Raw genomic sequence first — 16,026 nt, 5'->3', positions numbered from 1 at the left:
GGTTGCTGGAATTGGGTATGTCTAGTTTAATGAAGAGAAGGACGAGGGGGGACATGATAGCAGTGTTCCAATATCTCAGGGGCTGCCACAAAAAAGAGGGAGTCAAGCTATTCTCCAAAGCGCCTGAAGGCAGGACGAGAAGCAACGGGTGGAAACTGATCAAGGAGAGAAGCAACTTAGAATTAAGGAGAAACTTCCTGACAGTTAGAACAATTAACCAATGGAACAACCTACCTCCAGAAGTGGTGGATGCTCCAACACTGGAAGTTTTTAAGAAGAGACTGGACAGCCGTTTGTCTGAAATGGTGTAGGGTTCCTGCCTGGGCAGGGGGTTGGACTCGATGACCTCCAAGGTCCCTTCCAACTTTATTATTATTATTATTATAAGCCAATTATCTGCTTTTTACAAGTTTCAAATTGGTAACTGATGTGGTAGCTGATAAAGTGAAACAAAGTAAAACAAGAAAGTCCAGTTGCCTCGTGAAAAAGCATCTTTGGGATAACGAGAGAAAGAGAAAGATGGATCAAGAAAGGATTCTTTCCAGGAGACCCACTATGACAGAATAGAATAGAATAGAATAGAATAGAATAGAATAGAATAGAATAGAATAGAATAGAATAGAATAGAATAGAATAGAATAGGAAGGGACCTTGGAAGTCTTCTAGTCCAGCCCCCTGCTCAAGCAGGAGAACCCATACCATCTCAGACCAGCGACTATCTAGCCTCTTTTTAAAAATCTACAGTGATGGAGCACCCACAATGTCTGGGGGCAAGCTATTCCACTGGTTAATTGTCCTCCCTGTCAGGAAGTTTCTCCTTAATTTCAGTTTGCTTCTATCTTTGATCAGTTTCCAACCATTGTTTCTTGTCCTGCCCTCTGGTGCTTTGGTGAATAACGTGACCCCCTCTTCTTTGTGGCAGTCCTTCAAATACTGGACTACTGCTATCATGTCTCCCCTATTTCTTCTTTTCTTTAGACTAGCCAAACCCAAGTCCTGCAGCCGTTCTTCATATGTTTTAGTCTCCAGGCCTTTGATCATCTTAGTTGCTCTTCTCTGAATTTTTTCCAAACTCTCAACATCTTTTTTGTGATATGTGACCAAAATTGGCTGCAGTATTCCAGGTGTGGTCTTACTAGGGTATTATAAAGTGGTAGTAATATCTCACCTGATCTTGATTTTATGCCTCTGTTTATACAACCCAGGATTGAATTTGTTTTTTTGGCTGCTGCTGCACACTGCTGGCTCATGGTTAAGTGATTGTCCACTAGGACTCCAAGGTCCCTCTTACGGTTACTCTTTTTAAGCCAGGTCTTGCCCAATCTGTACTTGTACCTGTGTTTTTTCCTGCCTAAATGTAAAACTTTGCTTTTCTCCACATTGAAACTCACTTTGTTGGATAGGGCCCATTGTTCAAATTTGTCAAGATCTTTTTGGATCCGGAGTTTGTCTTCTGGGTTTTGGCTACTCATGCCCATTTGGTGTCATCTGCAAATTTGATGAGTTGTCCTTCAATTCCCTAATCTAAGTCATTGATAAAGATATTGAAGAGTACTGGGCCTAAGATGGAATCTTGTGGTACTCCACTGCTTACTTCTCTCCATGTGGATGTAGTGCCATTGATGACTACTCACTGAGTACAGTTTACCAGCCAGCTACAGATCCATCTGGTGGTGATGTTGTCTATTCCTCCTTTTTCTAGCTTACTTAGGAGTAGGTTGTGGTCTACTTTATCAAATGCCTTACTGAAGTCTAAGTATACTATGTCCACAGTATTTTGCTGGTCTATTAGTTTAGTCACATAATAATAATAATAATAATAATAATAATAATAATAATAATAATAATAATAATAATAATAATAATAATAATAATAATAATAATAATAATAATAACAATAACAATAATAATAATAATAATAATAATAATAATAATAATAATAATAATAAAGTTGGAAGGGACCTCGGAGGTCATCTAGTCCAACCTCCTGCTCAGGCAGAAAACCCTATACCATTTTGGACAAATGGCTGTCCAGTTTCTTCTTAAAAACTTCCAGTGTTGGTGCATTCACAGCTTCTGGAGGCAGGTTGTTCCACTGGTTAATTGTTCTAACTGTCAAGAAGTTTCTCCTTAGTTCTAGGTTGCTTCTCTCTTTGGTTAGTTTCCACCCGTTGCTTCTTGTCCTGCCTTCAGGCGCTTTGGAGAATAGCCTGACTCCCTCTTCTTTGTGGCAGCCCTTAAGATATTGGAACACTGCTATCATGTCCCCCCTTGTCCTTCTCTTTGTTAAACTAGACATACCCAATTCCAGCAACCGTTCCTTATATGTTTTACCCTCCAGTCCCCTAATCATCTTTGTTGCTCTTCTCTGTACTCTTTCTAGAGTCTCACCATCTTTTTTACATCGTGGTGACCAAAACTGGATGCAGTATTGACGTTAAACTGATTGGTATTACTGTTTGTCATTGCATTGATTCCTCTGCCAACAATAGTGAACAGGTCAGGCCATGGATATCAAACATCAGAAATATCTGCCAGGCTATCTCTCGTCTTTTACATGGACAATCTGAAGCTGTATGGAAAAACAGCATCTGGAGCAGAATTGCTGCTCAAAAATGTGCCGTCCTCACCATCAACAGGGGAAAAATAGTGAAACCTGAAGGAATCAAGATGCCCCACGAAAATAACATCAAGAGTCTGGATGAAGTCAATCACTACAAATGCCTGGGTATCCTTCAAGCTGAGAACATCAAGCACACTGAAGTCAAGAAAAAGGTTAGAAATGAATACACCAAGACAGTGAAGAAGATCTTAAAGTCCAAACTCAGTGGAGGAAATATCATCAAGACAATTAATGCCTGGGCTATTTCAGTTATTAGATGCATAGCTGTAATAGTGGACTGGACTCAAGCAGAAGTAAAAGCTCTGGATAGGAAGAGTGAAAAATAATGACAATGAATTATGCCCTTTATTCACACAGAAATATTGATGGACTCTACATACAAAGGAGCATAGGTGGGCATGGAATGTTTAGGAATAGAACAGAACAGAACAGAACAGAATAGAATAGAATAGAATAGATCTTTAAAATTATATTAAACAACATCTGCCTATCTGAAGTCTCCCCCTATGTCACCCACCTTCCTGGGTGGAGATGGTTCCTTCTGCACAAGGAATACAGTCATAGCAGCAGATGGGCTTTCCTTCCTGAGCCACCTTCCTGAATCCGGGACGACAACTTTCCACACATCTGGAAGGAGGCAGAGGCTGAGGAGGGAAAGGAAGAACATTCAGAATATAAACTCGTTTTGAGAAAAAATAGGAAAGGATGGACCACCTCATCCAAATGAATAAGCTGCAGGCTATTTGCCAGTTTATCATCTCATCTGATGACGAGAACAGACATAAGTTTGAAAGTTAGATTAGTTTAGATACCGACTTCTTCTAGAAAAGGACATTAAGCTGACACATTGAAGTCAAGAAACAGGTTAGAAGTGAATAGAGCGAAGAAGATCTTAGTCCAAACTCAGTGGAGGAAATATCATCAAGGCAATTAACACCTGAGCTAAGAAGTCTTCCGGTCTTGGGTCATAGCGATGCGCCTGAGGGATTGTGGGGCTCTGCACCCCACAACGGGTTTCATCCTGCTAGAGGACTCTAAATGGGTTGAAAGTCATCCCGGAGAGGCAACGAAGAAAGAGGCCCCTCCTGCTGATTGCGGAATGATGGCGGTCAATCCATTTGATCCGAGGGAAGCCCTCCAACCCCACAAGAGAAAGGCTAGCCACACCTCACTGACTAGCCCAGGCTACGGGCAGCTGAAGTCCAAAAGCACTAACCAGAACAACTGTGAACAGCGTGCTTGGAACTGGGTGAGAATAATCGATCTTATCTCTCCTATCTTGTAACTGATTTCCTGGAAAAGATCCCCAAGAAGCAAAAAATCCTCTGAAAGTGGGAAAGGAGGGGACTACACCCCCACCCTTCCATAGACGGAAGCGGCGAATTAATGTTTATGGGGGACAGAAATATATTGAAATGAGGTTAATAACACTATAGTCTGGATAAATCTGAAAATTATGAAAACTGTTAACTACTGACATCTAGTGGAGGATTAGAGCATAAAACTACAGCTGCATTGACTCAAAAATTGGCAAGATGCTCAGAAATAGAGAAAAACTTATTCCTTTGAACCTCAGAGACTTTTAGCCAAATAAAGAACAGCTGGGAACAGAAGAAAGATACACTGGACTGTCTAGTACAAAGTGAGAATCACATTTGTTTTAAAAAATTGTTGATCTTCTGGGATTATAAATATTTACTGAGCTGTAATTTCTAAGCTCAAGAATTGTTTGCAGAGAAAGAAAAACCTTGACTTTTGGCTAATCTTCTAGGGGGGAATTTACTGGAAAGCTCTTAGGTGGGTAAACATTCTGGATTACAACTTTGGCTGGTTGATAATTGTAAGACCCCTGAACAGAAGAACTGTTATAAAACATTCCTTTCTTTTTTTTTTTTTCCAAATTTTTTTTTATTATTTTCATCATAAAACAAACAATCATACAAGTAAACAATAAAACTAGTAAAATCCCCCCACCCCACCCCCTGGACTTCCCAAATCTAATCCCAGGATAATATTCATATATAAGTAAACAAATACTAATATCTCTAACTCCACGAGGTATCTTAATCTATATAAAAAAAATAAAAAAAATAAGCAAAGTAAGAAAAGTCTAATAACCTAAATTATATTCTACCAATCTATGCTTCTTTTGAATATAAACAATCCATCTTCTCCATATTGATAAAAATTGTTCATTCGAATAGTTCTTCAAGTAAGCCGAAATCTTTGCCATTTCAGCAAGATTCGACACTTTCAATCTCCAGTCTTCCATTGTAGGCAGAATTGGACTCTTCCAGTTTTGGGCTATCAACAAACGGGCAGCAGATAAACAGTAAAACATCAAATTTATTTCTTTTGCATCTAAATCTTGAGCAATACCTAAAAGAAACAACTGTGGGAGAAAAATAATCCTTTTCTTAAAAATTTGCTGTAAGTTCCACCACAATTGTATCCAAAAGGCCTTAATAACCTTACAAGTCCACCACATATGAAAAAAAGTTGCATCTGGATGTCCACACCTCCAACACTTGGATTCATAATTCACATAAATACGAGACATAGTTGAAGGATCCAGGTGCCATCTATAAAACATTTTATAAAAATTCTCACGTAGATTTTGAGCTTGTGTGAACTTCACATTTCTCACCCAGATTAACTCCCAAGTGTCCATAGGTATTGTTTCTCCTATATTTTGAGCCCTAAAACATTCCTTTCATTGGTGCTTTAATAATTGGAAACACATTGGATTAAAAAAACCACATATAAAGATAAGAACTATATAAGATTTGGACAAGACTAATCATAGAGACTATGATACCAGTAAAAGACTATCTGGAGGGGGGAGAGAAAATGGATGTTGCATACCTATCTAAAAGTGACAGGAAACCACACCTAATATTCTCTTCTGAAGGCCCCAACCTGCAACATCAGAGATCTATAGGAACAACACTACAAGACAAAATATATACTTTCCAGGAGGAAATGTATGCAATGCTGCGACAGATTCAAATGACAATTGTTTCAAACCATGATAACATTAAAAACAACTTCGATGATATAAATGAGCACATCTTCAACCTAAATTTACAATTAAAAAACCTCTCAGAAAATGACAATAAAGAATAAACAAACAAATCAGATAATAGAACATAAACCAGAGGAAAGTGACCCAAATAGGGAAGCTACAAATGAAGAGAACTAAGCTTAATACAAACTAAAGGAAATCTGCAAGATTTTGCCACAACAATGAAAATGGAAAAGATAATTTATCTTTCAGGACTTCAAAACAAACTTGATAAGAAAGACAATCTAACAAAATGGATTACAGAGTTGCCAGGAGAATCATTAGAGTTTGGGAGACAAAAAATGTATATCCTACTTAACTTGTCTTTCCCATTCCCAACAACACTCACAAAAATACAGGAAGAACCCCCTGGCAAGCAGAACATATTGACTCGGAAAACTACCTGGCAAAAGAAGAAGGCTAGAGCTATATTTAAGAGATTTGATTCGATTTACCAGATGGAGTACTATATGATTAAACATAAAGAAAAGAAGAAACAGGGGAGACACGATAGCAGTATTCCAGTATTTGAGGGGCTGCCACAAAGAAGAGGGGGTCACGTTATTCACCAAAGCACCAGGGGGCAGGACAAGAAACAATGGTTGGAAACTGAACAAAGAGAGAAGCAACCTGGAATTAAGGAGAAACTTCCTGACAGGGAGGACAATTAACCAGTGGAACAGCTTGCTTCCAGAAATTGTGGAGGCTCCATCACTGGAGATTTTTAAGAAAGGCTAGACAGTCACTTGTCTGAGATGGCATAGGTTCTCCTGCTTAAGCAGGGGGCTGGACTCGAAGACCTCCAAGATCCCTTCCAGCTCTATTCTATATATATATATATATATACTTGTTTGAATATGGTTAAAAGAATAGATAAATTTTGGATATAAAGGGATCCTACAGTAAAAGGGATAAGATATATAACTAGTATAGTACTTTTAAAAAGATATGAAATGTAAAAATATTGGGATGGTATATGTAAATGAAAAGTTTGGATATTTAAAGGTAATTAATTTTGAGAAAATTATGACCGATAAGAATGTTTGAATATTGAAGGGAAAACAAGCTTAAATAAGAATCTTGAAAACAGGACACACAGTGACTTAATAAGATGACTTTTACAAATACAATTGAAATATAAGCGGATCATAAAAGATGTTATATGTTGATGTTATTGTTATTTGTACGAATACAAGAAAAATGTTTACTGTATATTCAACCTTGTATGTATCAAAAGTATTAAGAATTATATTAGCTTAATGTTGACAAAGGAGAATACTACTAGAAGAAGAGAAGATCAAGGAAATATATCATTAATTAATATATTGATTATGGAATTATAGAAATTAATTATTATTGATTGTTTTAAATATACTTTAGTGCGTTTACTATGCACTAAAGACTGCTATTGTAAAAAATCAATAAAATATATTTTAAAAAATGAGCTAAGAAAAATACAACATTTCTGATGTGAAATTGGGAGTCCTTCAAAGCCACTATTACTCCATTGTGAGAATTACAGAAAGAGTGAAATAAAGAGGTTTCCTCACCTTGTTCAGCTTTTCCACCTGTGCAATATTGTTCTCATAAATCACCAGTTTGGAATCCTGGATTCCCTGTCTTTCTAGATGCCCAGATTTCATTCTGGTGACAGACTTGTTGGCATAAACCATCCAGTTCACAATGTCCAAGTCAACAGCCAGGTCTCCATTCTCATCAAAATATACCCCATCAATGGAATGATTATACAACTGGGGGTTTTGAAGGAAAGCATGAAACTGGAAAGGAAGAGAAAAGGAGAATATTTGGAAAAGAAACCAGATGTTCTATGATAAACCCCCCTGGTTTACCCTGAGGGCGAACTGAATAGTTCTCTACAGAAAGCCCAAGTTCTAGATTTATTTACTCCTTCGGGGCAGAAACTGTACATAGTTGAACCATAACAGCTACTAACTTATTGCTTAAATACTGTACATACAGAGTAAACTGTGCAAGTGGGACTTTCAACATCCATGTAGCATTTGTGTTTCCACTCTTTTGTTCAGGCATCATCATCATCATCATCATCATCATCATCATCATCATCATCATCATCATCATCATCATCATCATCATCATCTATATAAATAAAAATGTAAATGTTCGTTTGTTCAAATTCTTAAATCTCTGAAAGTTCTTCACCAATTGCTTTGAAATTTTGACACAACGTTGCATTCGAATACACGCGTGTTTGTATATACCTACTATTATATTATATAGATGTCACACCTGTGACAGGTAAAAACATGCTTTTTTTGAAAAACAGCGCCATCTGTTGGACGTAAATTTAACCAGACTGAGCCACAGCAACGCGTGGCCGGGTACAGCTAGTAATAATAATAATAATAATAAAGTTGGAAGGGACCTTGGAGGTCATCTGGTCCAACCCCCTGCTCAGGCAGGAAACCCTATACCATTTCAGACAAATGGCCATCCAGTCTCTTCTTAAAAACTTCCAGTGTTGGAGCATTCACCGCTTCTGGCTATGAAGAAAGGCTATGAAGAAAGACAGCAGCTCATCCTGGTCACCCAGCCCAGCCATTTCTTCTCTTTTCTTTCTGATCTTAGTCTTAATCTTGACTCCCTCTTTTTTCCCTGTTTTTTCCAGACCGGAATCTAAGGACTAGCAATTTTCTGGCCTTAGGGCTGAAATATTCTATCAGCAAAGAAAGCATTGCCCCCTTCTTGTATTATCTTCTCTCCATTAGTGGTGAAGCCTTAAGTAGACCCAGTCATGATTGTCCCAAATGTGCTTTTCAAAAGGCAACTGGATTTCCTTGGTGTTTTCCTTGAAAATGTTTTGCTTCTCATCCAAGAAGCTTCTTCAGTTCTTCAGTGCCCCTTGCAAAGCATCTTTGGGACAAAGATTGGATTGTAAGGTGACTGGCCCTTGGCCAAGCTTGAGAAATCATAAAAATATAATCATGAAAACTCAGAGGCTTCTTAAAGGTACAGCACTTTATTTTTGATCAAAATAAGTCCTGGGTGGGAACACAATCTGAACACTGGCAACAGATGCATTCAGAAGTGCCACCCCGTAGAAAGTTAGTAACATTGCTTTATAAACTTTGTTAGCCAATGAAAATCAGACAACAGAGTTATTATAATATAAGGAAGACATCAATCATTCCTGTACACTCCCTTATTCCCTCCTTCAGTACACCACATCCGTGTGCATGTTTCCCACACTTGCATGAAATTTGTCCCTGATGCAAACACTGATTAGAGAAGTGAGATAGCTATAGATAGGCAAGGCTACACAATTTGTTTCTTTTTCTAATTCCCATTACAGAACCCCTACAGGATGATCCAGAGGCATGGTACTCAGTGTCTTTTTTTTAAATAAATATTTTATTGGCTTTTAACTATAACAATCTCCAGTGCCTGGTGTACAGTGTGTTGTTTTGGTTTATATTTTAAGAAGAAAAAAGGACAATAATAATTAATTAACAATCAATAATGATTAAATTTGATAATTCCATAATTAATATATTAATTAATGATATCTTTCTTTGATCTTCCCTTCTCCCATTTATATTCTCCTTCAACCTTAACCAAAATATAATTCTTAATATTTTCAATATATAAATGATTAGATATAGGCATTTTTTATATTTATAGAAATAATAATAATCTCTATGTATAACATTTTTTCAGCTTATATTATTCTTATAGCCATCATCTCATTAGTTCAGCATGCATCCTATTTTCATAATTTTTGTTTATGCTTAATTTCCCTTATATTCAATCAAATTCTTATCAGTCATGATTTCTTCATATGTTAGTCATCTAACTCAGGGCTTTTCAACCAGTGGTATGGGTACCACCTGTGGTACATTGGCACCTGGCAGGTGGTACGCGACCATCCTAGAAAAGTAGCGGGGGAGGGGAATGAGCTGAACCGGTGGCAGCACCGCACAAGCCTGAGCGAGAGATGGCTGGAGCTGCAGGGCTGTCAGGGCTGAGCGGAAGCGCCAGGATCAGTGCCGCTTTCTAGTTGATCGGTGCTTCTTCAGGGCTGTCAGGGCTCAGTGGAAGCATCAGGATCAGCGCCAGGCTCCAGGTGGAGCTTGGCGCTGATCCTGGTGCTTCTGCTGAACCCTGAAGAAGCACCAATCATGCTGGAAAGCAGCACTGATCCTGGTGCTTCTGCTGAGTCCAGAAGAAGCGCCGATCAGCTGGAATGTTGCAGCATCTCCAGGGTCTTGTGATTTACATTCAGATGCTTGGCAACTGATTAATATTTATGACGGTCACAGTGTCCCAGGGTCATGTGAAGTGACCAAAACCTGCTGCAACCACCCAGCAGACGGAGGGAATAAAAACCAAACACCCCACCCCACCCCCGCTGCCAATCCTCAACAGAAAAGCTCACAACAATGAAAACCTTGGACAGGAGGAAGAGCGCCGCCGGGCAGGCAGGTGTCTTGCTCGGCTGTGGCTTGGGGGCACTTTTTTCAGTGCCATTGTATCTTCGAACAGTCACTAAGTGAACTGTTGTAAGTCTAGGACTACCTGTACTTTATCACTTTTTTCCTTTTTTTTTTTTGGTCATCAGGTTTTTGACACCTTGCTAGGCGACTGGTGGTACTCGGATATTGCCATATCCTAAAAGTGGTACAATGGGTGAAAAGGTTGAAAAGCCCTGATCTAACTGTCCAAATTTTCCCATTTAAGTACATCATCCCAATATTGTATGTCTTGTATTATTAAAATACTATACTTTTTATCTATCTTGTAGTATCTAAATATAACATCCTTTAATCAGTTTATATTTCACTTATATTAATAAAAGTTACATCAACCTGCTATTTTTACATTTCATATATTATAGAACATACTATATTACTTAAATCTCTTATGCTTCTTGTTATATGTCCCCTTTATGTTCCAGATTTTCTATTCTTTTAGCCATATTCAAACAAATGTTTATTCACATAATACTCCATCTGGTAGGGCAAGTCAAATCTCTTGTATCTGCCTCTGATCTTCTTCTTTTGCTGAGTAGTTTTCCAAGTTGATGTAATCCGCTTACCCAGCGGTTCCTGTATTTTTTGCAAATGTTGTTGGGAATACAGTGTCTTAATGATGCTGGAAATGATCTCAGCTCCAACAGTTCAAGCCCAGGCACTGTGTGTTAGGATCAGCTCCCATTGCTTGCCTCAGCTTCTGCCCACCTTGCTGTTCAAAAGGATGTCCTATGCAAGTAGGTGAATAGGTACCACTTCAGTGGGGAGACAAGCTGGTGCTCTGTGCAGGCAGTCAGATTCCTGATGGCTCTGAACCTTCCTGGTTGTGGTGTCCACTTGCAAGAAAGGGAGGAGGCCTTAGGTGATGCTGCAGGAAGAGCTGCTTCTCTTTCTCTCTGGTGTGAAGGTTGGGAAGCATGCAAGCATTTCTTATAACAGGGCTGGTACCTTGGCAAGCCAAACTACAATAGCATTGTGGTCTCCTGGCTACTGTAACGCCACCATATGATGATGATGATCAGTGCTTTTTTTGTAAAAACAAAAGGTGCCGGAACTCACACATGTCATACAACCTGCCTTGCTACCCTACAAGGTTCCATCCAAAAAAGGTGCCGGAACTCCGTTCTGGGCGTTCTATGACAAAAAAAGCCCTGATGATGATGATAATAATAATAATAATTGTTCTGATGCCTGAATTAAGATGCTTTGTAATTCAAGCACAGACAGATGACTCAATAAAGATGATTGTAAAACACATTTATTCAGGGATACTGCTGAACTCATGTTTCTGTAGTTTCTTTTGGATATTGCATATCTGTTCATCTTTATAGGTAAAAAATCAATAATTCCTTCACATCACATCTAGAGTGGATTAGAACCGTATGTAGGACCATGTGTGTCCTCCGGTGGTCCCATGTTTATCTCAGACAAAGGCATTCCAGCCTGGCACGTAGCCAGGCTATCCTGTGATGAACTTAGTAGCCCCTCCTACTGATCTGTTAACATAAGCTTCACTGAACAGCTAAACTACATTACCCATAAGCCATCTCTTAAGGAGACAGCGCTTAACCCAATAAATGCCAAACATTCTAACATACAGACCCATCTAACTGGCTGATCCAGAACAACAACAACAACAATAATAATAATAATAATAATTAATAATAATAAAAAACCAGGATGATTGAGAATCTCCATAGACATTGAATCAGTCCTGACTTTTCTCCTGCACTTTTCAGCCTTTGGTTTACTCCAGACAAAAAGAAAACATTTTTGGTAACCTGGATGCAGAACCCTTCCTTCTTACGGTTTGGAACTGAGTTGTACCTGCCAGGCCTTCAGCCTTTCAGCTCCCAGGTTCTCATCACTCTTTCTCATTGGCCCCTTGGATCTGGAGAAATAGGCTGAATGCATGGCCAGACCCACAGCCCAGATTATGTTGTAAGTGAAAGAACTGTCAAGAGACAGGATTTGTTGGATCTCTTCTTTGGGCAGAAGCTCCAGTTCTTCTCTTTCTCTGCACTGTCTCCAGACTTTCACAGACAAGACATCCTTGATGGAGGAACACATAAAGGATTTCTCTATAAAGTGTTTCATGGAGGAGTGAAATTGCTTAAAAGCATCAAAGGCCACCATTTTACTTGTCTGCACAAGAAAGGAAAAAAAGCCCCAAATGTTTTGGAAGGTAGAGATACTACTTTCCATGAAATCCCAAGTGAGATCCCAGTAGGCTGCTATGATCCAGAGTTTTCCCGTGGTGGGTTCCTTAAGATGTTTAAGCACTCCGTGAATAATGAATATTCCTATCTGGAATGAACTAATCTCTGCACCGTAGAGAAAGACATTCACTTGTCTCGACTTGGCAAATGGTTCCAACGTCATCACCAAGTTTGTGATTTTTACGGAAAACACTTGAGATAAAACTGGACAAATGCCCTTCTTGACCAGAATGGAAGTCATTGTCCTCATGAACCTCTCTCCCTGGTCAGTGTCTGGAGCCATCAGGCCAACCAAGGTCCATCTGAAATGGAGGAGCAGCTCGACCATTCCTGGATACTGGACTCCTTCAGCAGGAAGCATCGGGTAGAAGAATGGAAACTGAGTTTTGTCCCTCAGAATTGGGGAAACAAAACTGTAACTGATCTGAAAAATGAAGAGAAATTTATTTAGAATAGAAATAGAAATAATAGAACAGAACAGAACAGAATGGAAGTTGGAAGAGATCTTGGAGATCTTCTAGTCCAACCCCCTGCTCAGGTTGTCCAAGTTCTTAAAAACTTCCAATGTTGGAGCATTCACAATGTCTGGAGACAAGTTATTCCACTGATTAATTGTTCTAATTGTCAGGAAATTTCTCCTTAGTTCTAGGTTGCTTCTCTACTTGATTAGTTTCCATCCATTGCTTCTTGCCCTTCAGATGCTTTGGAGAATGGCTTGACTCCCTCTTATTTGTGACAACCCTTGAGATATTGGAACACTGTTATCATGTCATGCCTTGTCCTTCTCTTCATTAAACTAGACGTACATTATGTGACCCATTCAGTGACCAAATAATAATTCTCTCTCAACTGAACACTTCTGAAATATAGATCTTTTGGTGTTGACTTTACTTCTCTGCTCAGTTATTGCTTTTCTTTCCACTTGCTCTCTAAGTGCAGCATTTTGCTGTTCCAAAGTGTCAGAAGAGTCCTCATATTTGGATTGGGATCATAACAGAGCATAGAATAATAGAGTTAAAAGGGATCTTGGCGGTCTTTTAGCCCAACTCCCTGCTTGAGCAGCAGACCCTATATCATTTCAGATAAATGATTGTCCAGTCTCTTTTTGAAAGTCTCAATGATGGCGCACCCACAACTTCTGAATGCAAATTATTCCATTGGTTAATTGCTCTCATCATTAGGAATTTCTTCTTAATTCTAGGTTGCTTCTCTCCTTGGTTAGTTTTTAACTACTGTTTCTTGTTTTGCCTTTTTATGCTTTGGAAAATAGTTTGAACTTTGCAGAGCCCCTCAAATATTAGAAGAGCTCTATCATGTCTCCCCTAGTCCTTTTCACTTGACTAGCCGTATCCAATTCCTGTAACTGTTTTTCATACATTTTAGCTTCCAGCCCCTTAATCATTTTTGTTGCTCTACTCTGCACTCTTTCCACAGTCTCAGCTTCTTTTTAATATTCTGGTGACCAAAACTGGATGCAGTATTCCACGTGTGGCTGTATTAAGGCTTTTTAAATAGTTACTAATACTTCATTTGATTCTATCCCTCTATTAATGTAGCCTAGGATTGCATTGGCCTTTTTGGCTGCTGCCACATGCTGTTAGAATAGAATAGAACTGGAAGGGACCTTGGAGGTCTTCTAGTCCAGCCCCCTGCTCAAGCAGGAGAACCTGTACCATATCAGGCAAGTGACTGTCCAGTCTCTTCTTAAAAACCTTCAGTGATGAAAGTGCCCATGATTTCTGAAGGCAAGCTGTTGGCTCATATTTAAGTGATTGTCTACAAGGACTGCAAGATGCCTCTCACAGTTACTGGCTGTAAGCCAGGTTTAACCTAGTCTATACCTATACAGTTGGTTTTTCTTACCTAAGTGTAAAGCTTTTTTTCTCCCTTTAGGAATACTGATCTGTCATCTCCAAATTCCATGATAAAACTCTACTCTTGGATCTACATCTATGGCTAAATATTGTCTTCTTGGTAAAGAAATACCTGTGGGATTTTATAGGTGCCCAACATGTTCGAAATGAGGATGGAGATGTCAGCGTTGGCCCCTTCAAGAACAGCGAGAGTGTTTTTCTGCGTTCCACATCTGTAGTTGGGAACATTGGCCTCTCCATCTGAAAGCAGATCCAGAAGAGCATCCAAAGTAATTTGCTCACTAAAATAGTATTCATATATATTGTAACCCAGAGTGAGGTTAGGTAAGAGATTCCTAGAATCCTGGTGGAAGTGGTGGACAGCATAAAGGAAGGAGAGCATTTTCCAGTATTTTGTGTATTGTCCCCTGCATGTATAAATATATTAGAAAATGAATCGAAAGAACATTTTATTGAAATACTATTCAATATTCTACTTCAACCAGTATTCTTACGTGAGAGTTAAAACATTCCTAAAAATATTAATATAGAAAACTAGTCAAATTAATACATTTTAGTACTAAAGGTTTTCAAATCCTGTTTCAAAAGTAGTATCTCAGTTTATAACAAGATCAGAAAGTCAATTTTATGAATGGGTTGATGATATTTTGTAGCATTTTAGAATGGATTGTTTAATCTCTCCTAATAAGGGTGGCTGATATCCAGAGATATCTCACATATTTAAATGCAATACTTAACACATATAATTCATGTTATGTCTAAAAAAATCTAATTGTTATAGACCTTTGCTTATTCAGATTTTATATATATCTTTGGAGTTGGACCAAGAATTCAGTCTAATTTAATAGATATTCTCTCTTTCTCACCCTTTTAGTATAAAATCATCTTAGTCAGCTTTTAATATTTGGAAATTTTACCTATTCTTTAATATTAGTATAGAATGATAAAACTTGAAAGGGTGATTTAGGAGATAAAGTCTACAGTCTAATTTACTAGATGTAAACATAACCCAAGCACACCATTGTGATCATCGGGATCCTTGTATTAGATCACCATTTTAGAATGTTTTCATTTTTATTGAACTTGGGAGCATTAAATACTTGGCATAAATTCATAACTGGGAATTATAAACATTTGCCAAATCAGTGAATAAGTACATTCTTAACTGTGATTCTTTCATCTCAATATCTATGGAGATTCTCAGTCATCCAGGTCACAGTTGTCCCAAAGATGCTTTTCAAAAGGCAACTGGACTTTTGTTTTTTGGTTTTCCCTTGAAAACATTTCACTTCTCATCCAAGAAGCTTCTTCTGTTGCTCGTTCAGCAACATGATAGAAGTGTTCTGATATCTAAGGGGTTGCCACAAAAAAGAGGAGCTCAACCTATTTTCCAAAGCACCAGAAGCAATGGATGGAAACTAATCAAGGAGAGAAGCAACCTGGAACTAAGAAGAAATTTCCTGAAGTTAGGAATCCTCCAACACTGGAAGATTTTAGGAAGAGACTGGACAACCATTTGTCTGAAATGGTATAGGGTTTCCTGCCTGAGCAGGGCGTTGGACTAGAAGACCTAGAAGGCTAGAAGATCCTTTCCAACTTTGATATTCTGTATTCTGTTATTCTGTTGCCTTTTGAAAAGCACCTTTGGGACTTTCATCTCAATAGTTAATCTTAGTGTAGAAAAGAAATTGTGAATGTTCTCCCATCACCACTTCAGGGAGAAAATAGAGTACTTCTA

General features: G+C 38.5%; 1 protein-coding gene across 1 annotated transcript in view; it reads right to left on the bottom strand.

Moving 5' to 3' along the window:
• LOC114923012 (vomeronasal type-2 receptor 26-like) overlaps positions 1-14,670 on the bottom strand; it is a 19,322-nt gene extending 4,652 nt beyond the window's left edge. The window contains exons 1-4 of the mRNA XM_029285363.1: positions 14,401-14,670; positions 12,023-12,340; positions 7,238-7,465; positions 3,141-3,267 (exon numbers count right to left, since the gene is read on the bottom strand). Coding sequence (XP_029141196.1) covers positions 3,141-3,267; positions 7,238-7,465; positions 12,023-12,340; positions 14,401-14,670 — 943 coding nt within the window. The remainder of the gene's footprint in view (positions 1-3,140; positions 3,268-7,237; positions 7,466-12,022; positions 12,341-14,400) is intronic.
• Between the last annotated feature and the right edge of the window lie 1,356 nt (positions 14,671-16,026).

The sequence above is a fragment of the Protobothrops mucrosquamatus genome, unplaced genomic scaffold, assembly GCF_001527695.2.
Source record: "Protobothrops mucrosquamatus isolate PMUCROS unplaced genomic scaffold, P.Mucros_1.0 scaffold1569, whole genome shotgun sequence".
Taxonomy (NCBI): Eukaryota; Metazoa; Chordata; class Lepidosauria; order Squamata; family Viperidae; genus Protobothrops; species Protobothrops mucrosquamatus.
The sequence above is the reverse complement of the archived record's forward strand: the minus strand, read 5'-3'. Positions and strand labels throughout refer to the sequence as shown.